This window comes from Ramularia collo-cygni (genome assembly GCF_900074925.1).
Source record: "Ramularia collo-cygni strain URUG2 genome assembly, contig: RCC_scaffold15, whole genome shotgun sequence".
NCBI lineage: Eukaryota > Fungi > Ascomycota > Dothideomycetes > Mycosphaerellales > Mycosphaerellaceae > Ramularia > Ramularia collo-cygni.
Genome location: NW_019716269.1, coordinates 39,778 through 59,839, shown reverse-complemented (window position 1 = coordinate 59,839; position 20,062 = coordinate 39,778). Strand labels below are relative to the sequence as shown.

The window sequence follows — 20,062 nt, the reverse complement described above, 5'->3', positions numbered from 1 at the left end:
CATGCTCGTAGTGACTTGAAATTGGACTCTGCATAGAAGAACCTACAGCGCTATATATTGTCGGGGTAATAGTGGCACTAGAGAGTATGCGTCAATTGAGCAGACATCTTCGAGATGTTATTGGAGGCCGATGGGTGAGCGGTATGCTTACCCAGGATCCGCATGGGGCCTTTGCATTGGGTGGTATGGGTGTGTATTCACGAACCGTGGTGGTCATGATAACTGTGGCTAATGCGGCGACGAGGATTTTGATGAAGGTCTACTTATGTGGGGATAGAGGTCGGCGGTAGGTACAAGGGAAGTAGGTTGGTGTGTAAGCTATACATCGTGATGGTATTGCATTCGATTCTTGATATTCTCTTGTGGGAGGGGGGAGGAAGAACAGAGACGAAGTGACGTGGGATACTTGAATAGAAGGAAAAGTTCATGCGGAATAGGCTCTTGTGCCTTCCTTACTTTCCCATGATCCGTCAAGTCTCAGTCTCAAAATGCGTCTTTCCGCTGGTGTGAGAAGAAGGTAATAGACGGAGCCGTATAACTTCTGCTTCCCCATGGGGAAGAAGGTCACTCGTGAAGAGTGATTTTGGGGAAGGCTGGTCAGCTTCCAAGCATCTGTGGTCAACTCTGCACGCGGAACGGTTATGCGTCCATCAGGCCCCCGTCACCCTCTGCACCAAGGTTGAGAATCTGGCTGATGTGGCAACTTCACCGTGCAAGGACGGAGCCCTGATGGAGAGGTACGTATGCGGTCGGATCATCCAGGCACGTCGTTTGCTCTGCGGCTTGTGCGGTACCTAATCCACGCCTGCTTTGTCAACCGATAGTGTCTGAGACTCGCATCACCTTTCGATGGCTACCCCATGGGAACCTGCTAGCAGGACCGAGCTTTCCAATATCCTACGGACTAACCGTTTTTCTCAATAGCACTGGACTGAAACAGCTCCACCTTTGTCGAGTGAAACTTCCTCGCGCTCACTCTTCTCTCAAACAACGCATCGATTTCCCCATACGATCGTCCCTTCGCCTCTGGCAGACGGAAGTATGCCCAGCAAAGACACAAGAAGCACATGCCGGCCCAGAAGAATCCCACCTTTCCCTTCCAATCCCACGCCGAAGGATTCAACATCCGTGGCGTGATGATGCCGTTGATGATTCCAATCACATTGTACAGACTTCTCCCCAGCACTACCGTCTTGGTGCGAAGTCGACCAGAAGGCATCTCCGTGACGATCGCATATGTGAGGGTTCCGACCGTGATATCGTAGCATAGCGTCCACAGCAATAGCAGAGATCCGATGGCGAAGTTGGGTCCTTTTGCTTGTGAGGGTGCCAGCGACACGAAGCCGATGGTGAGTAGGATCAAGCACATGGCGGAAAGTCCTGCGAGGAAGAGTGTTCTGCGTCCGAAACGAGACATGGCGAACCAGGCGATTACTACTCCAATCATGGCTACCGCGTACAGAGCCATGCTGAAGTCGAAGGAGATGGTTGTGGGGAGGCCAGCGTTTCTGAAGAAGTAGGCCGAGAATCCTTGTAGAGATGCTCCGCTCAGAGGTTGGATAGCCCACGCAAAGCAAGTGATTTCTGTTCTTCGAAGATCAACCCCTCGAAAGCAGTCGAGATACGAAGTGCCGACGGATATGTCCTTCTCCAATTCGTCGGTGTGGACCATCATGGCGATGGTCTGCGCAATGTCCGCCTCGGGCGCGTCAGTGGTGAGCCTTCTCAACGACTTCTTTGCGTCCTCCAGCCTCGCCTTCCTCACAAGCCACCAAGGACTCTCCGGCGCAAACACCGCTCCGATGAGTAGCGGCACTGGCCATGCCCACTGCAGCGCATACGGAATGCGATAAGCCCACTGATCTCCCCTGCTCAAGAACCCTCGCAAGGCACCTGTAGCGATCAACTGTCCCAATCCCCACATCATGTTCACATACGTCGTGAGATAGCCCCTCAAGGCCACTGGGCATACCTCTGCTGCATACGTCGTCGTCAACGTCTGGAAGACACCCCAAGGGATTCCCATCAAGATGACTCCAACTTGTAGCATTACGATATCCGTTGCGAAGAAAGGGACGAAGATGAACCCTATCATCAGGATCAGGAATCCCACCATCGTCTTGCGATATCCCAATCGATCCGCTATGAAGCCGTTGAGGATCAATCCGAATATCTGGCCTACTCGAGCGCCGTTGGAAAGCCCGGACTGCCATGCGACGGAAACTTCATATTCTTCACTTCCTGGGATCTTGGTGCCGAACTTCTGATTCCAAGGTGGAAAAGCAAAGAATGCGGCGATGAGGATGATATCGTAGCCTTCCATTGCTACTGCCGAGGAGAGAAAGATGGACCAAGCGATTGCTTTCGGGTAGAGCTTGATGGCCTCTCGAACAGTCATGGAATGCTMCCTCTCGGTTGCATCTTTGGCATCAGCGTTCAGGTCGGTTAACTCTGGAGATGTCGTAGTTATGCTGCCCTTGGCGGCCGTTTTCTCCGAAGTTGCCATGTTGTTGCAGATGGCGCGGTGAAGTTCTTGAGACCTTTTCGAAATGTTTCGCAGGTGTACAAATCAATCCTGCGCATGTGCAGACATCACATCTTGGACAGGCGAGCCGCAAGGGCTCACCGGCCTGTGATCCATGATTTCTGTCTTGTTCACACCCTCAGGCAAGAAGAATGCAACATGAAACCCCGCTCTCACATGCAACGTCGATCGCAGCCGGATCGCGTGCGAGAAGGCGTGCTGCTTTCTTCACACCGCCGCGAAATGTTGCAGCAAAGAGCACTCCTCCACTGTCATCGAGTGATCTCTGCGCTGCGGCAGTGCGGCACGGCCACAGAAGTGTTGCTTTTTCCTCGCAAGGCTGGCAGCAGCAATTCTCCGCATTGCCGCGTCGATGACGGCAGGTGCTTCTTCTGTTCTCTGCTTCCTGCCATCTCCCAGAGCAAGACGACCCAAAAATAAAATGGTGAGCAAGAAGGGCCTCAACGAAGTCCTTTCAATTGTTCCAAATCGACTGCATCTTCGATATATCCCCCAGACATCGGCATCTCAAACCGAGGCGAATCGTTCCCTCATCTGGGGAACGTTGGAGCTAGTGAGGGGAAATCTCTGGGGCTGTAGCTGCAAACAGTTTAGCGACCGCTATGAACCACGCCTCCCAAACTTCAACACACTTCGCCTTTTTCCCCTTTCGGCCTAGAAGTCGCTCAGGACCGTTGCGTCAGAAGGAAGGATGCAAATCAACCATGTCGGCCACCTCCTGTAGTGCGAAAGAGGAAGCCGCCGCGGATAAGCACGCAGTCTTCAAGAAGCAGGTTCTCAGCTGTCTGGTAGGTTTGGGTAGGGTACTCTCTTTCTTTGTCTCTTCTGTTCAACTCCTTCCCTTCTTGAGATACACATGCCCTTCACTGCATCCTTTGTCACCAACCGTCCCTCGGAAGCCCAGCAAACAGCATGGAGAACCGGGCGAAAACCTCTGCCGTAGAGCAGCAGCAGTATCAGCAGCAGCAATATCAACAGCAGTATTCCAGTAACAGATCTTCCTCCCTTTACAAAGACGACAAGTCCTGGGAAGAGGGGAACAACGCGTTGCATCACTTTCCCACCCACCCCGATCTCCCTCAAGGCAACGCGAGAGACGGCAAAGACGAGATTTCGCATCACGAGAACGCGCAGCGCGGAAACTCGCCTCGGAGGGAGGCGACCCGCAATGGCAATCGACCAGATGGAAACGGGGCGGACTTTGAAGATGTGCCGCAGTCGACTTCCAGTCGGGTTGAAAAGACCAGAGCGATGATGGGGTTGCGACCGGAGGCGCCGATTGTGGAAGAGCACGATAATGCTGATCATGTAGGTCTTCTTGTGGCGGCATAATGGTCGCGGCGATTCGATTGCTGACAGCCTGACAGGCGGATCTGAGATGGGCAATCTTCCGAGGAGCGCTGAAGGAGCCGTTTGCAGAGTTCTTCGGTACATTGATCCTGGTGGCCTTTGGCAACGGCTCCGTGGCGCAAGTGATGCTAAGCGCGGGAGAGACTGCTGCGCCTGGAGGCAATGGCTTTGGCGAGTATCAAAGCATTAATTGGGGATGGGGTCTGGGCGTGATGCTGGGCATCTACGTGGCTGGAGATAGCGGAGCGTACCTCAAGTGAGTACCTACCTGTCATCGAATGGAAGCAGAGTGCTAACAATGCCCGTACTAGCCCGGCTCTTACCTTCACAAACTGCGTCCTCCGCAAGCTCCCGTGGCGACGCTTCCCCATCTACTTCATCGCCCAGCTGCTCGGAGGGTTCGTGGGCTCGGGGATTGTTTACGCCAACTACATCAACAAGATCAACACTTACGAAGGAGGTGCTGGAATTCGCACCGTGCCTCCTGCTCCGAAAGCCACGGCGGGCCTCTTCTGCACATTTCCGCAGGGGGATCTCACCAAAGCGAGCCAGTTCTTCAGCGAGTTCATTGCGAGTGCATTCTTGATGTTTGTCATTTTCGCATTGAAAGATGACAGCAACAAGGGATCATTCTCCGCAAGCGGAAGCTGGTTTCCTTTGGCCCTGTTCTTCCTCGTCTTTGGTCTGGGCGCCAGCTTTGGTTGGGAGACTGGCTATGCAATCAACCTCGCCCGGGATTTCGGCCCTCGATTGATGGCATACGCGTTGGGATACGGCAATGAACTTTGGAGTGCCGGCGGGTACTACTTCTGGATTCCGATGGTGGCGCCCTTCTGCGGCGCTCTTTTTGGAGGCGTCATGTACGACATTGCCATTTACACCGGGCCCAGTCCGATCAACACGCCGTATTTCGGGCTCAAGAAGCTGCTGCTGCCGCACAAGGCGATCAAGGACCGGGTCAAGGCACAAGAGAAGGATGCGCTGGTTTGACGCGTCGTGTGGATGTTGTGGATCAAAAAATTGGGTTTGTCGAGAATATGGATGTTCACTGTTGGATTGCGAGGTCAGGTCGAGAATATTTGGTAGGCATGACCTAGAGCCGGTCGAGAAATTTGGGAGTGAGCCGGATCGTACCAGCATTTTGCCTGGATTCTCAAATGAGGGATCCAGAGTTTTCAACTGCTGCAAGCGGCCGTGCATGTGGATGGTCGTGGTCAGTTGCATAGGCAATGAATGACAGGACGTTATCGTCGAGGAAACGACGAGGGAATAAATGGATTGAAGAATTTGTCGTACACCGGAGCTGGAAAGCTCATTGAGTGAGGCGTGGAAAATATAAGCGCCAGTTTGGCTTGAGAAGCTGCATTCAAGCCCCGGTGAAATTGAAGGTTGCCGCCCCACCTGGAGCAGGCAAAAGATTTTTGTACCTTATTCTCCGCAACAACGCAAGCACGATTGAGAAGGAATTCAAGGCATTCGATGAGACATATTTGACTTTCCGCACGGCTGCTACTGTTTGTGCTTGTAGCTACCTCTTCGTAAGCGTTGTTCGTCGATCCACCACGAGGAGAGGCGGCCATCTTCAATTTCGCACTTGACTCTCCGCACGTCTACTACTTTTTATCCTTCTAGCTACCTATTCGTGAGCGTTGTTGTCGACCTTCTGTAAGAAGAGGTAGCAATCTCCGATCCTCCAGATATGACTACCCGTATGGCTACTGCTTTGATGCTTATAGCTACCTCTTCGCGAGCGTTGTCATCGGTCTACTACAAGGAGAGGCGGCAATCATCAATTTCACCGGCCCTTGTGAGCGACTCACCAACCATGAAGTTGGTAAGATGATATCTGACGCACGAACACGAACACGAGCTTGGTTCAACGGCCGGATCCAAAAATAAGGGATGTACCCTGCAACGGTTCGGACGGTTTCAGCTTCCAGCCCCGCCGTGATCCATGTCTGTCAATCGCTGTCAATCGATGTTTGTGAGAAACTCTCACGCCAGGCGGCCAGGGCATCCATCATCCTTCTCGATCCTTCAACCTTGAAGCCCTTTTCTTCCTCTTTCCCTTGCTGTCCGCTGTTCAAACATTCACCCCTGGAGGAAAGGCCGAGTTTATCGTTCGTTGTTCCCCATCGTTCGGTCTTTCCCATCTCGGACTAAGCCACGCGGTGGAGCTCTGGGGTGCCCACGAATGTTGTGCAAGCGGAGAGCGGAATCCTGGAGTTTTAGCACCGTCGGTCGCATCGCGTCACACCTGCCACCAACGCATCGACAACAACAATGTTCGCCATACTCCTCCTCCTCCCACTGCTGGCTGCATTGGTGTCCGCACAGCAAAACGTACTGGTCAATGGCAACAGTCAGCTTCCGCAATGCGCTCAACAATGCCCGCTCCTCCAGCAGGCCAACCAGGCATGCACAGCCACCGCGACTCCCCAGGCAGCATGGGCCTGCTTCTGTCAATCAGCCTACATCCCCACCTTGAAGACCTCTGCCGTGGGCGTTTGCGATTCCACCTGCACGGATGCGACACAAAATGCGCAGGTCTCGACGTGGTACAACAGCAATTGCGGCTCTGACTTTGGCGCGAGTGAGCATGCCGCGGATACGGCCACTGCGGCCACCACCACGGCAGGTGCTCCGGCTGCCGCGGGCACGACCAGCTCGGGATCTAGCAATGCGGGCAATGGCAATAACAATAACAACGATGCGGGCTCTGCCAACCAGAACAGTGGATCTGGCACGACGGATTGGAATCCGGAGGCTACCAAAGAGGGCGGAGATTGGTGGAGCACTCACTATGTGAGTACAACTTCCTCAGACACATTTCGTCCCTTGTAACGAACCTAATACTGACTTTCACCCTCCCAGCAATGGATCGTCATGGTCATCGTCTTGGCAATCGGCCTTTCGCTCTTCGCCTGGCTCGCCGTCTGGCTCAAACGCCGCCATGACCGCAAGCAGGACGCAATCACCGGCGGCTTCAACGCCGGCATCACGGAGAGAAGCGCGCCAGATGGCGGGTATGCAGAGAAGAATGCTTCGGGAACCTTGACCGGCGCGAGTCCCGTGATAGGGAGCGGGCGCAACTCCCCGGCGCGAACAAGAGAGGCTTTCATGCCGTATGGATATGGATACGCGAAGAGTGAGAGCCGATTGGGTTCGTCTCAAGGTGTTGTGGATCAAAGGCCCACAAGTCCGTTGGCTGCTCCAGCCATGTCGAACGTTGAAGAGAATGGATCGATGGGACCTTGGCCAGCGGAGAATTCGTCGAAGCCGCTCTCAAGAGCAGGATAGCAAGATTGGTAGCTGGAACGAATTCATGATTTCATGACATGGCATACTCTCTTCAACATCATCAGCAGTCCGGCGTGCTTCCGGCTTTGAACAGAACTCTTCTCGCTTGATACGCGTCCGCCAATAAAGCCGTCGAAGATCCAAAGTCATTTGAAATTTACTGCAATATCGAAGCTGTAATGGTGGTGCAATTAAAGTCGCTGCCTATCTATTTGTATCATCAATGTCATAAAGGTCATGTTGGTATATTTACAGAGCGCCGTGCGCATTGAAATCCACATGCTCGTGGTGACCCGCATGCTCAAGGTGCTATCCACGGCGTCCGGTTCAGCAGCACTATGATACACTGCTTGTGACGGAATTAGTCTCCTCTCCTGGAGCTCTCTGCCAGACAGACACATATACATTGGTCGGTGGTTGGAGATCTCAGACTCGGTTCGTTGGGGAAGTTGTTGAAGGCGACTGCTTATAGTAAGCAAGCCAAGCCATCCGAGCCTCACATCATCTCGAAGACTGCTTGCTGATGTCGTAATGGAAGAGCGCTCATGGGGTAAGTTCGAGGAGGTCCTGAGGCTCCGGGCATGTAGCAGATTGGGAGATTATCTTCCAGTTCCAACAACTTTCGTATCACCGGTATCTCTGCGTGATCCCGAAAGTTCTTCATGCGATGACACCACACGACCCGACCCTCTTCAAACAAGAATTCCCCGCCTATTTGGAAGAGATTGCCTCCTCTCAAGACATCTCTTTTTCTAATCCCACCTGGATTCTTCAATTCCTGTCGTACTTGTGAAATTTGCCCTTTTTGCCAGCTTGTGAATTTGATGTCTTTCATGTATTGTGGTCGTTGATTGCCAAAGTTGAGGCTTGTGTTCATGCCTAGCTTCTTGAACAGTGATCTCGAGGGATCCGCGTACATTGTGAAGGGGCAGTTGGTGAATCGCTTGTAATGAGCTATCATCTCTGGCTTGCCGCAGCCGATGACGATGATCGAGGTCGGAGTTGGGATGGAGAAGTACTCGCTTGGGGAGATGCTGTTTGTCAGAGCTTGGAGATAGGCTTGACAGGCTCCGCAGTAGAAATGGCGGACGAATATTACGAGTTGTCGTTGGTGTGCTGATGCGGATGGTGYGTAGACGGATCCGAACTTGTGCTCGTTGCCGTCTGCGTCGTAGATTGGCATGTTCTGCACCGTTTCGAGGGTGGCGCTGTCTGGACATTCATCCGTCCGCGTATTGTCGTGATCGGCATCCCGTTGGAAGTGAGCTTGCCACTCCGTCGGAGAGACGACTTGCATGTTCTCATCACAATCCTTGGACTCCCTTACCGAGGAAATGGAAAGAGAGGTGGGTGCCGTTTCGACCGTGTCTGTATATGAGAACACGGAGTCGGATTGCTGATGCCTGGATCTAGGTGTGCTGGAATCCATGCTGCTGTCAGGCGATGCTGGTGCAGCCACGGGTTCGACGGGCGGGAAGATGGAGTATCTCGCTGGCCGGTTGTTGAGGTGTACGCTCTGGATGGCCGCCGTTGCAAGAGAAGGCGGAGGAGTATATGGCCGTTCGAAGCGAGATGCTCCTATGGGACTGATGTCTCGAGTGGAGCGGGCACGGGACGCCATGTTGGTATGCTAGACGCCAGTGTTTCTGTGAGGAACAAAGAGAGCAAGCCGGACGTCGGATGGGTGGTGATGGTGATGAAGAGTATGAGACTGAGCAGAACGAAGACGGCGAACGCAGCCCGCAATGCAGAGGGGAATCAACGCATACTAGTACATGTCATGCGACCCGCTCGCGAGGGAAGTTGCCTACTAGCTTGTGGGCTACGAGAAGGTTTGGGTTCAATAAACGGTTGATGAATACGGTCCAGACGTGGGAGGCGCATTCTTGTTGGACTGGTGTGACGTTCATGCGGCGGCCCGAGCAGCCCATCTTTTGCCCTTGTCCGTCCCTTGGTCCATTTTTCTCCGCCAATGTCGAGATCCAGCCCTGCGCGAACATCACAACGGAAAGACATCCATGCCTGCCTACTCATGACATTCGAGTGCAACGAGTCTATCGATGGGTGATGTTGATCCATGAGTCGAGGCCACAGCATTCTTGACAGAATGGAAGGGACTTTTGCGAGCCCGAGCATGTCATGCCCTGAGCTTCTCCAGCRCTGCGTTTGACATGGAACTAAGGTAAGCCACCTCTCAGATGGACGTGAGCTCGGGATTTTCAGGGACGCCTTGTTTCATCTCGTACGAATGCAGGTGCATGTGCCCTTTCCGTGTTGCTCTTATCAACAATCCCACGGCGGAGGTCCCCAAGCAATCTTACCTGTCGATTGCCACCCACCGTTGGTCTACATTTCCAGTTCCATTTCCAAATCTCAAAATTCGAGCGCCGAGCAAACGTGGAGGGATCGGCAAGTTCTTGGCCGGGAAGTTGGAAGTCGAAGCCGGGCCCGCCACCACGCAGAAGCAGATCTCAAAACTTTCGTCGTTGGGCGGACGTGAAATTGAAGGTTATTCTAAACCTGCGCCCCTCGTGAAATCTGGACTTTGTAGAGATGGACACCATACTCTTGKACATGATTCTCTATCGGACGACGTATACGTCGTGGCTACACCAAGGTATTTTGCGTGGTTCTTGCACGTCGTGTGATATAGACGGCATTCTTGACCCGGCAATCTTCAATTTCATCAGCCCTTGGGACTTTGGGGGTCCTTGCGCGCTCGCACACACGGTACCGCAAGATCTGCATCATCATCCTGTCGTCAAGAGTGGCAACTTCATTAAACAACCGGCTTCTACAAACTCTTCCAACATGAACAACCCTCTCGAAAGTGGCACGCCAACAACCCGTGCGAGCATGCCGACATTGGAGCTCCCGAACGCCACGGAGCGGAGACGTCGAGAGAGATGTCTGTGACTCTGCGCCATGCGCATCATCTCTTCTGCCACAGCAGAAAGCACTTGCATCACCACGTTGCGCGCTGCTGAAGGTATACGCTTGCTCTCACCCATTCGTCGCATCTTCGAGAGCAATGGAGCCGCTACCAACCAACACCTTGTGGAAAGTTCTCCGGAGTGCGACTCTTCGCTTCGCATGTACGRAGTATGGCCCTCAGGCACACTTTGTGCTTGTTCGCATCCGATGGCCACTGCACAACGCCCACGTGACAGGGTGTTACAGCGCTGCATATGCCGATCACCACACCACTCCATCGACTATACTACTAGTAGTGAACGACTGCCGGAGGTGCTACTAACACAGGAATCGATCGGAAAGAGTGTGCAGCAGCCGAACGCCCTACACCTGAAGGCATTATTCTACGCTGGATGGCTGCGGCCTGCATCAACGTTAACGTCGCCCTCTTAACTACGCCGGTGCCCAACGTTGCGGATCGGCGCTCCGGGTCTCGTGAATTTCCTAAGGCGTCAGCGAGTAATGAACACCTTTTGGCGAGTCGCGGAGGTACACATGCATGCACACCCAGAGCAGGTGCAAGCGTGCGCTTTCTTTTGCAATCTGAGGTAAGATATGTGACGACCCGGAAGCACAGATTCAGTGTCATTTGGCTGTCACGTCTCCGCGGGACATCTCACCAACAGATCTTTTGGAAGAATCGTTGAGTTCCACAATTCGGCTGAGAGAGCAGTAAAGCCATTGCTGGAATTCTTGACTTCCCTCATGTCTACGGAGCCCTAGGATCTTTCCACGTTGTGGTGTGGGTGTCATGGTCGGCAAAGAACGCAACGCCTTCGGCTGTACGCAAGATCTCCCATCCTCCCGGAAGCTCGCCTACTGGATTCTCGGGTCTATCAAAAGTGCTCATCTTCGACGCATGGTTGATGTAGTAAGTCTTGCCCTCGCTGTCCACCAGCGCTTGCCAAGCTACAGGTAGACCGCTTCCATCCGTTTCTGCTTCAGGGCTCTGCCAGGTGTTGGTTCTGGTAGCATGGTTGGTGTAGAATGTTTTGCCGCTGCTATTTGACATTTGTTGCCAATGTGGTCTCAAAGCTGCCGCCGTATGAGAGCTTTCGGCCATTGTCTCCAAGTGGTGATGAATGCGTGTCGTTCGTTCCCGGCTGGGTGTCTTTTTACGGTGGGAATGATCAAGTGGGAGGGTTTCTAGTTGAGCATCTAAGTACTTGTATTGGAGAATACGCCACATGGTATGGTAAAGTCCCTCAGTTGCAGGTACCAATGTAGACTGCCAGGTCATAGGACGTGGCTTGAAATCCCTCAATCACAAATGTCTCTACCTCGTACACTGCAAGGAAGAAACTGGGCTCGTTGCGTTCCGTCTGGGGCTTCGCGATTTGTGCTTTCTGCGGGTCGTAGACCGTCGTCAAAAGAACAGCGCCCGCCAACCACATCAGTCTTCACCGAGATGAAAGCCAGTCAAGCCGTCAATGTCGAGACGGGAAGGACCAGTCAGGAATGCAAGAGGGCCTGGAATGTGCGTATCTGCACTTGTGTACTACACTGACCGACAATGCCGTACATGAGCCGATTCTTATGGCATTTTGTCCATTCTCAAATGACGACAGACTTGACCGTAGCCAACTACCGATCTTGACATATCACTTCGCTGGCTGCACAACAAAATCCGTGCTGTCTAGGGTTGGGGTTAGAGGTTAGGGTAGCGACGCATGAGCCAAGATCCTAGCGCTGACGAGACACCTCCTTCTCAACTTGCAACGCAACAATTAATAGACTTGACCAAAAAGCATTTTGTATTTGGTTTTCTGGGAAGACCTTCACATCACGTCCGCAGAGCCAGCCTCTCCCCAAGAATCTCACTTTCGCGGCGAACCGATACGGAGCATTGGGAACGCAAGCCTGGCATGCTGCGAGGATAGGCAGGGACTCGAAGGTCCCGGGCTCTCAATAGAGCGTCTCTGTGCATCAAAGAGAGCCCTGTCGAGCGTCACGGCGCTGGTGAACAGACAGCGAAGCAGCTCTCGCGAGAGTGTAGCGAAAGAGAGGCTTCCGATGGGAAGAGACGCGCTATGGCGGAGCAGCTGTACACCACACCATGCGCGACGGAACTATACCAGCAGCATGTGATCAGTAAGCTACTCCGCCGGGATGCTTGCTGGCCGGTCAAACAAACAAGTCAATCATGTCGGGCAGCGGGCCATACGGCCAAAGCTGGTCGTGCTAGGTGGTAGGATTGGTCTCACGATGATGGGCGAAAGAGAGGCCTAAACGGTACAAGCGAAGTGGAACGGTCAAACCCGAGACACGCATTGCGCTGCACGCATCTTGGTCAAGTTACTGCTTCGACAGCGACCAGCGGACCGCAACGCGGTGGACGCGGCCGACACGCCATACACCCTGTTCCGCGTGGACTGCCACATCGGGAGTAATCCTTTCATTTCGTCTCATTCAGATTATTCATGCATTTCAATCTATTAAGCTCACGCCTTCCAGTGACGTCTTTTGGGGAACTCTGCTACCCACGATGCCAGCTGCTTTACAACGGCATCCTGGACCTTCTTGCAGCCTGCATTAACTTTGCCGTTCATGGTGATCAAGTCACTCGTGTGGAACCCGCCTGGCACGATCTCCACTGGAACCTGCTTGGTGCTTTTCAACGGCCCCTGGGGCCTCAGATCTGAGGACACCGATGCTTCCCTCCACGGATCGGAATCGCCATTGACATATATCAGACGAGTGGTATTGTCGATGTTCCAGCCACCGGTGTACGCATTGACCTGGTCCTCAGTCTTRCCAAGGGCGATGCCAAAGCTCTCTCCGTGTGGACCCTGCGGAAAGTATAGCCCGCACTGGCGAGTCCAGTATTCTGCCGTCACAAGTCTGCTGACGATCGAAGGCCTACCTTCCGGGGCACCATCCTGCCAGTATCCGAACGGCTCATTGCAGGTCATAAACACCCACTGACGGTCGATGGTGTTGCTCAAGCTGGTGTCCGTGTACATTGGGTTGCTGGCGTTGTAAGTGTCGAGGCACCCAATGTCGTGGTCGTCCGTCCAGTATCCATAACCGGCACACATTCCTGGGAACTGGACTTCTTTCCACCACTTGGCATACCCGGCGAGCGCTTTCTTCAAACCGACGCCACTTGGACCCGCGACAGCCTTGCCCGTGGCATTGACGGAGTTCTCAATGTAATCACACCATTTGAAGAATCCGGTGTCCTGATAGAACTGATTGCCCTGCCACAGCCACGGGCCGTTTTCAAGCGCTGCCATGAAATCATCGTTGTGTTCCAGAGCCTCGAGCCCGAACATGGACTTGAGATCGTGGATTTCCTTGTTGGAACCATGCATGAGTATGCCGTCCATATGGTCAATCACCAACGAGACGTCTTTGCTACAGTTCTGAGGCATGCCCTGCTGAACGGGGAGAAAGTATCCATAGTAGTCTGAAACAGCCTGGACTGGAGCGCTGGAAGAGTGGTATGCCCACAGGGTGCCTGGGTCAACGCTAGCAGTCCATGCCGACAGTGCTCCGGAGTAAGATCCGCCCATTGTCACCCAAGGGACATCCTTGGCGTTACTGCTGCCGTGCTTTGCGAAAGGAAGTTTGACATGGTTTGCGAAGTAAGTCAGGTCTTTGATCGAGTTCTCTAGGGTCAAGTATTGAAGGTTTTCTGTGGTGAGATCGGCGAATGGAGACGACACTCCCCAGTATCGGTGCTCGAGCACAATCGTCGCAGCTCCGATTTCTTGCGCGAGTACTCCGGTGGTACCTGGTGGTCATGTCAGCACTCCTGCACTCCTGGTTCTCCCGCTTTCTGCCGCTGCAACTCCAACCAACGTTCAACTTGCCGCAAGGCTGCTAGCTTTTATGCTCATGCTACCTCTTCGCGAAAGTTGTTGTTGATTCACCACAGGAACAGCCGGCGGCCTTCGATTTCACCGAGCCTCGATCATTCATTTCGATCCACTTACGATTCGTGGTGAGGTAGCTTGCATAGCGAGTGGCGTTGACTTCACCAGGCGTGAAAAGGATCACCGGCGAGCCAGGACCTTTCCAGAAGGTCGTATCGTAGAAATAAAACTGCGAGAACGTCCCCAAACCAGGATTCTTGTGGTCGATCAACTGCTGGAAAGTTGCATTCTGCGATCCCGCAACTGGAGCTGTGCCTGGCAAATGCTGGCTATTGCAGCCGCGATTGGGGTAACCTCCATTCCAGTCGAATTTCCCCGCTTGTTGTTCATGGTGAATTTCGTGGGCGTATGCCAGAGCTGCTCCCGCTAACGCGGCAAAGATGGACCGCATCTCAGATGCTTGATATGGTTGAGATGACTGGAAAGGCGATATGGTTGAGATGAAGGGTGGGAGGCATCGAAGAGATATACATTCTCGCCGATTCTGCGTATCTTTTCCACGCTTGTGACTATCGATGCCACCGTGCCTTTCATTCTGCTCGTGTTATTGGTACCTCCTGCCTAATAGGTTGTAGAGCGATGATTGCCTTCCCAAAGTCGATTGGTGTATGCGTCGATCTCTGCTCCGCACTCGGCTCGTGATAGCCGTTGGTGGGTCCGCGCAAAGTTCCAACTTCCAAGTCCCGCTGCATCCTCTCTGCCTTCTCGCCAACCACAACGTCTGATGTACGACCACACTGCAGCAGCGCTATCGGGTACAGATAGAAACAGAAAGATTACCCTGATTGCTCATCGCTTACGACTATTGGTGGTGCCACGAAAATCATAGTCGTGGGCTATATCGTATCAACCTACCCGGAGCTTGTGTCCCCGCGCAGATAAGCTGGCGAATCGCACAAGCAGATAGATGGCTAAGACACCGACCCTAAGGTTGGCACGCTGCTTCTCTCGGGCAAGACATGGCGGTGTGCCGCGACTGAAGGCTTATTATGTCCTCATCATGAACATCGGCCTCCTCGTCACCGAACCATGATTTCCTGAACTCCTCCGCCATTATGCCTTCTTCCTACAATACCTGCGAACTCTGGTTGTTCAATTTCTCCTGGATACGATCTGAGCCCGCGAAATGACCTCAAGGTCGGCGTCCAGACCACCCTCATCTATTGCGAATCCCGGGAACTCCGTCAACAGTACACGCTCGTGTTCCTCCTGGTTTGTTTCCATGGACATTGAGTCGATCTCATCGCCTCCGGTGTACCATAGAAAAGCAGTCGTCTCGCGAGCCGTGGAGATCTCGCACTTGAACACTAAGGCATCAAGTATAATGCCGGAGAAGCGCCCTGCCAGGGCATACATCGATGGACCGTAAGTCTGGCCGTCGATGCCGTGTGTAACACCCAGGTGCTGCTCTAAACGAACTGCGAAGTCTTCCGATAGCTGGTCGGCGATTGGTCTGAGCATCAGCTGGGTCCAGTCACCTTTGACGAGACGGCGCAGATATGCCTTTCTTAGGACAGTGTCACGATCGGTCCCTGTCTAAAGTCAGCGTGGATCCCACCTACACTGCACGATCGAGAATACTTACGGTGCTCTTGGAGCACTTCGTCGATTTCAGTTGCCGCCTCCCATTCCTTGGCCTTGAAGTCGTTGAAGGTCTCCACTCCCGGCTTCTCCCAAACTACCCGAACTAGGAAGGCACTGAAGAGTGAGAGTGCCAAGGTCTCTGCAGAAGCCACAGCAACAATAGCGCTTTTCACAACCTTTGTCTTGTCAACTCCTGTGATCATCAGGTAGRGCTGTTGCACGCCGAGAGGTGGTACCAAGAGGAACTTCGCCGGCTGCTTTAAAACCTCGCGGGCTGCCAATGCCTGATGAATTCGGCTTTTGGCTTGAGAAAACATTTTCAGAAGATCGCCAGAGAGTGGTCCGGTATTCAGCGTGTAGCGTGTCCCATCCGGCAAGAAGTCATCGGGAGTTCTGATCCGAAGAGATGGCCTAGCTGGCTCTTCTATCATGATCCTGCCTTGCTGTACGAGAAGTTCTGCCGCTGGCTCGGAAGGAGACGACGCAACACCATCGCCGGTCCGTTGGCCATCGCGCTGCGGTGTCTCCACATCTGGAATCTGTGGCTGCCGTGCTCGTCCAAGGCCAGGCTCATTTTGGGACTGATGATACACTGATGAGTTGTGATTGGAGGTAGATTCAAACGACCATGAGCTGGGCTGTGAATCGGCAATAACTTCGGTCAGTCCAATCGTCCTTGCGTGCGATTGGTGCCGCTGAAAAGGATACTCTGCGCCTGATTCACGCTCGTGTCGCTCACCTACAGCAACTGAACCACCGTCGGACCGTTTGTGATCTGCACTGTCGCGGTTGACGAGAAGTAATGGCGTCTTTGAGGAGGCCATCGTCTCCAAGCCCTCACTACTCTGTTGTTGCTCAAGTGTAGTGGATGAGTCGTCTGAGAGTTCCTGATCCCCCTCGATGGCCACTTCCCGACGGTCGGCATTGTCTGACACCTGACCAGCGAAGATGCGATACTCCTCCCACAGTGGCCGTGATTTTGCTATTCGGCTGATAGGATTGCGCAAGAAGTCGGACACAGTTGTTCCGCTCTCATAATCTCTAGAGAGCATACCATGCATAAGATTGCGGACTTGTGCAATGGTTCTCTGTTTGATTCTTTGAGACACTTTGTCCTTGATCTGCAGGCCGGCAAGCTTTCCGTGCATTTCTCGCGCCAATTCCATCGGTAAGGGAGGCTCTACGCCTTTCTGCGTGTAGTTGGTGTGGATGAAGTCGATGATACGACATTTCTGATTCACAACATCTCTGTTGTACGCCAGACTGTCTGATGGTTCTTGTAGCGGACGTTTGCCCGAACCGGAGGCGGCTGTCCTGGGTTTGCCATGCAGACTCTTCGGCGCTGTCCGTTGAGCTTGGATGCGTGGCTGCTTGCTTTTTTTGGCTACTTGTTTTGATGGGGAGCCGAATGGCGAGCTGGATCCGTTGCCATTTCCGCTCTCGCTGCCGGGGGAAGAGAATGGGAGAGAGGCAGCATCCTCTGTGCTGCGTCTCCGCTTTACTCGCGCCATCTTGACGGAAGGTGAAGATGATGTTGCGGCAGAAGTCGTGCAGGAAGCTGTCGAGGAGCTGTTTGGTCGTGCCGCTAGCAGAAAATGATGATGCACGCGCGCGAGGAGGAGATCACAACAACAGTGAAGGCGACCAAAACAACACGACGAGCTTTTCTTCGGAGCAGTCCAACCATCGCCAGAACAGTACAGAACGTCCGAATCGGCGGCAGGAAATTGAGCGGCGAAGTTGCATCACCTGCGACCAACTGAGCCTGCCTCACTTTCTCGAGCGGTGAGTTGCTCTAGCAGCTTTTTCCTGTCCATCTTAGCCACCATCCGTTGCCAAACTTGTTCCTCGCACCACCAATGACTGCGCATCATTTAGCAAGTAGACTGACGGCGGAACAGCAGCCATGGAAGGCAACGCCGCAGCACGCGGCGCGCCAGAGGCTCTCTACATCATCGACTACGGCACCAAGACCCTTCCAGTAGGAGCTCAGATCAGGCACGCTCGCCAGCAGCCAGMTCCCGGTAGGACATCCATACTGCGTCTCCAAGATCAGCCGGGCACGGAGTCGCCACAGCTCGTAGGCTATGTTTCACGCAACGGTGCCCTCGAATTTGTCTGGGGATACGAGTTGAGTAAACTCCGTCAACACAGCAAGCAGAACACCAGCAAGGTCGTGGCCGTGTTCGAGCGACTGAAGCTAGCTATCCTCGGCACCAGCGAGGAGTCGGTGGTTGTAAGAAGGAGTATCGAAGACGGCCTGAAGCGTCTGGATGTGCCGGAGAAAACCGCAGAAGATTTGTTCGTCCGTCATCTCATCGCCCTCCGGCCCGCCATCTCTGCCGCGGTTTCGAAGGAGTTTGCTTCACTGCGCAACAATCGGTCCGCTCAACAACTCAACAAGATGCCAGTCCATGTCTTCTTCGCCGCTCCAGAGATCGCTGAGTTGGACAAGCTGCACAATCTCTCAAAGTTGCTAAAGCGTGCGGGCTTCCCAGAAACCACCCTCATCCCAGAAGCGGAGGCTGCTGGTGCCTGGCACGCTTTCAGGTTCTGTCACGAGATGCTTGACCCGAGGATATCAGATGAGACCTTTGCTGTTGGTACAGGGTTGGTTGTATGTGATATAGGTGGCTGGACTTGCAACATTTCCTCGTTCACTCTGTCCGGATCGGCTGCCAAGGGTGCTCGGATGGGAATGAAGAGCACTGGCAGAATGGCTAGTAAGTCTCGATTCCTCGCTCGAGCACGCGGAGAAGTAGCAGCTAACATATACACATTAGGTTTGCCGCTCGGGTCCGAGATGGTCAACTTCAAACTGCTTGATTACATCAAGGAAGATCTCATCGCCACGTTTAAAGACTTGCCAACAGCCTTGGCCGAGCTTGGAGTAACGGAAGATGCCCTGGACTACGACTTGAACAAACACTTTGAGTCATTCAAGCTCGGCTTCCAGGAAGAAGGAACACGAGCAATGGAGGTCAGAGGCATAGAGACTGGCGACTACTACCAGAAGTGTGGTCAGATTCCGGCATTTTCCTATGAGATCACTGACGACCAGGTCTCAGGATGGATTGATGACCTAGCGAGCGATATGATTCCTGCAATTGAGCGGATCTCGTCTCCTACTTCAAGAATCCTGACGATGACTGGAGGATTCTCGCTGAATACATACCTGATCGAGGTCTTGAGGAAGCACTTTGAGCCTCTCGGTCTGACTGTCATTACACCTGGAGGAGGACCCTATCGGAATGCCGACCTGGCTGTCGTCAACGGCGCACCCGCCCGTTTTGATGCCAATGCTCCAAAGCGTCCCTTTCCTTATGCCTTGGGAATGTCGCAAGACGAGACCTACGACCCAGAACAACATCCGGACATGGACACTGACTCGAGGGGCACCATTCCCGACCCCGACGATCCAGAAAATGAAGAGAGAGAATGGGTGGAGGGCCGTTATGTGGAGATCCTCCCACGGGTAGGTCTTGACGTACGAGTCGCTGCGTCCCGGGATGTCTGCTAATCTCTTCTAGGGTAAACTGATGATCAACAGCTCTGGATCGTATGTTCGCTGGTTAACGCGCGACGTGCAAGAAGCTGCCTTCGACTATGAGAAAGAGATCTTCTTCACCTCGGCGAAGGTGCTGGAGCATGCACCTACCCGCCCAGACGGCCACCTCCGCACAGACCTCAAGGTTTATGACACCATTAAAGCCTCTTTCTCTGTGGAAGATGTGATGGAGATGCCGTTGAAGGAAGTTGAGTACGACTCGAGCCAAGCTCAAGTAGCATCCAAACCACCCACAAAAGGCGTGGCGAGGTCGTCAATACGGACGAAAGCTATGATGGAGAAGTCACAAGGTCGATCAGGTCTTCAAGTGGAGCAGGACGAATCGCCAGAGCATCAACTTTTCCTCAAAGTCACAACGATGCTGAATGGCATGACCGTCTCGGTTAAATTGGAGAGACCACGACCTGGTTGCGACGTGTATGTGGAGATCTACAAAGACAACGGAGAGGTCGTGTCCCAGCGTGACAAGCAGGCGCTATCTAATAGCGCGAAGGGAAGAGAGCGGGTGTGGATCTTCCGTGATCCCCCACAGAAGGATATGATACATGTCACATCGACTAGCTTGCTGAGTGAAAAGCACTGGCCGCAGTTGCAGCGCGAGGAGGGTGTGGACGAGGCCACCGCCGCGAACACGGAGCGACGAGACAGTGTGTTGCAGTCGATCGAAGATGACGATGCGGACGAATATCGCCCTACCACCAAGCGGACACGTAAACGTTGATTGKAGCAGATAAACGAAGTGGTCCTCTAACCGACCAAGGAGGAAGCGGCAAGTTCGCATTCGTTCGAGGACATGATGGATTGGGGCAGTAAAGGCCTGCGCGACCTGAGAAGAAACAACGAATGACTTGCGAAAGTTGCCAC

At 53.5% G+C, this 20,062-nt stretch overlaps 8 protein-coding genes; 3 read left to right on the top strand and 5 right to left on the bottom strand.

Annotated features, from left to right (window-relative positions):
* Window positions 1–904: 904 nt before the first annotated feature.
* On the bottom strand, window positions 905–2,506 carry RCC_08668 (related to transporter (major facilitator superfamily); the record flags this gene model as incomplete). The annotated part of the gene is made up of 1 exon (XM_023773916.1): window positions 905–2,506. One exon carries the CDS (start codon window positions 2,504–2,506, stop codon window positions 905–907), a length of 1,602 nt encoding a protein of 533 aa, XP_023629684.1.
* Window positions 2,507–3,457: 951 nt separating this feature from the next.
* Window positions 3,458–4,885, top strand: RCC_08667 (related to channel proteins; the record flags this gene model as incomplete). XM_023773915.1 has 3 exons in its annotated part: window positions 3,458–3,853; window positions 3,913–4,151; window positions 4,207–4,885. 3 exons carry the CDS (start codon window positions 3,458–3,460, stop codon window positions 4,883–4,885), a joined length of 1,314 nt encoding a protein of 437 aa, XP_023629683.1.
* A 1,293-nt stretch (window positions 4,886–6,178) lies between these two features.
* Window positions 6,179–7,195, top strand: RCC_08666 (uncharacterized protein; the record flags this gene model as incomplete). XM_023773914.1 has 2 exons in its annotated part: window positions 6,179–6,700; window positions 6,770–7,195. The coding sequence occupies 2 exons, from the start codon at window positions 6,179–6,181 to the stop codon at window positions 7,193–7,195; spliced, it is 948 nt and encodes a 315-aa protein (XP_023629682.1).
* Window positions 7,196–7,691: 496 nt separating this feature from the next.
* RCC_08665 (uncharacterized protein) lies at window positions 7,692–8,816 on the bottom strand (the record flags this gene model as incomplete). The annotated part of the gene is made up of 1 exon (XM_023773913.1): window positions 7,692–8,816. One exon carries the CDS (start codon window positions 8,814–8,816, stop codon window positions 7,692–7,694), a length of 1,125 nt encoding a protein of 374 aa, XP_023629681.1.
* A 2,061-nt stretch (window positions 8,817–10,877) lies between these two features.
* On the bottom strand, window positions 10,878–11,231 carry RCC_08664 (uncharacterized protein; the record flags this gene model as incomplete). Its single annotated transcript, XM_023773912.1, has 1 exon — window positions 10,878–11,231. One exon carries the CDS (start codon window positions 11,229–11,231, stop codon window positions 10,878–10,880), a length of 354 nt encoding a protein of 117 aa, XP_023629680.1.
* A 1,378-nt stretch (window positions 11,232–12,609) lies between these two features.
* RCC_08663 (related to serine peptidase) lies at window positions 12,610–14,437 on the bottom strand (the record flags this gene model as incomplete). XM_023773911.1 has 2 exons in its annotated part: window positions 12,610–13,904; window positions 14,107–14,437. The coding sequence occupies 2 exons, from the start codon at window positions 14,435–14,437 to the stop codon at window positions 12,610–12,612; spliced, it is 1,626 nt and encodes a 541-aa protein (XP_023629679.1).
* A 701-nt stretch (window positions 14,438–15,138) lies between these two features.
* RCC_08662 (uncharacterized protein) lies at window positions 15,139–17,141 on the bottom strand (the record flags this gene model as incomplete). XM_023773910.1 has 2 exons in its annotated part: window positions 15,139–15,578; window positions 15,632–17,141. 2 exons carry the CDS (start codon window positions 17,139–17,141, stop codon window positions 15,139–15,141), a joined length of 1,950 nt encoding a protein of 649 aa, XP_023629678.1.
* A 395-nt stretch (window positions 17,142–17,536) lies between these two features.
* RCC_08661 (uncharacterized protein) lies at window positions 17,537–19,919 on the top strand (the record flags this gene model as incomplete). XM_023773909.1 has 3 exons in its annotated part: window positions 17,537–18,353; window positions 18,414–19,105; window positions 19,161–19,919. 3 exons carry the CDS (start codon window positions 17,537–17,539, stop codon window positions 19,917–19,919), a joined length of 2,268 nt encoding a protein of 755 aa, XP_023629677.1.
* Between the last annotated feature and the right edge of the window lie 143 nt (window positions 19,920–20,062).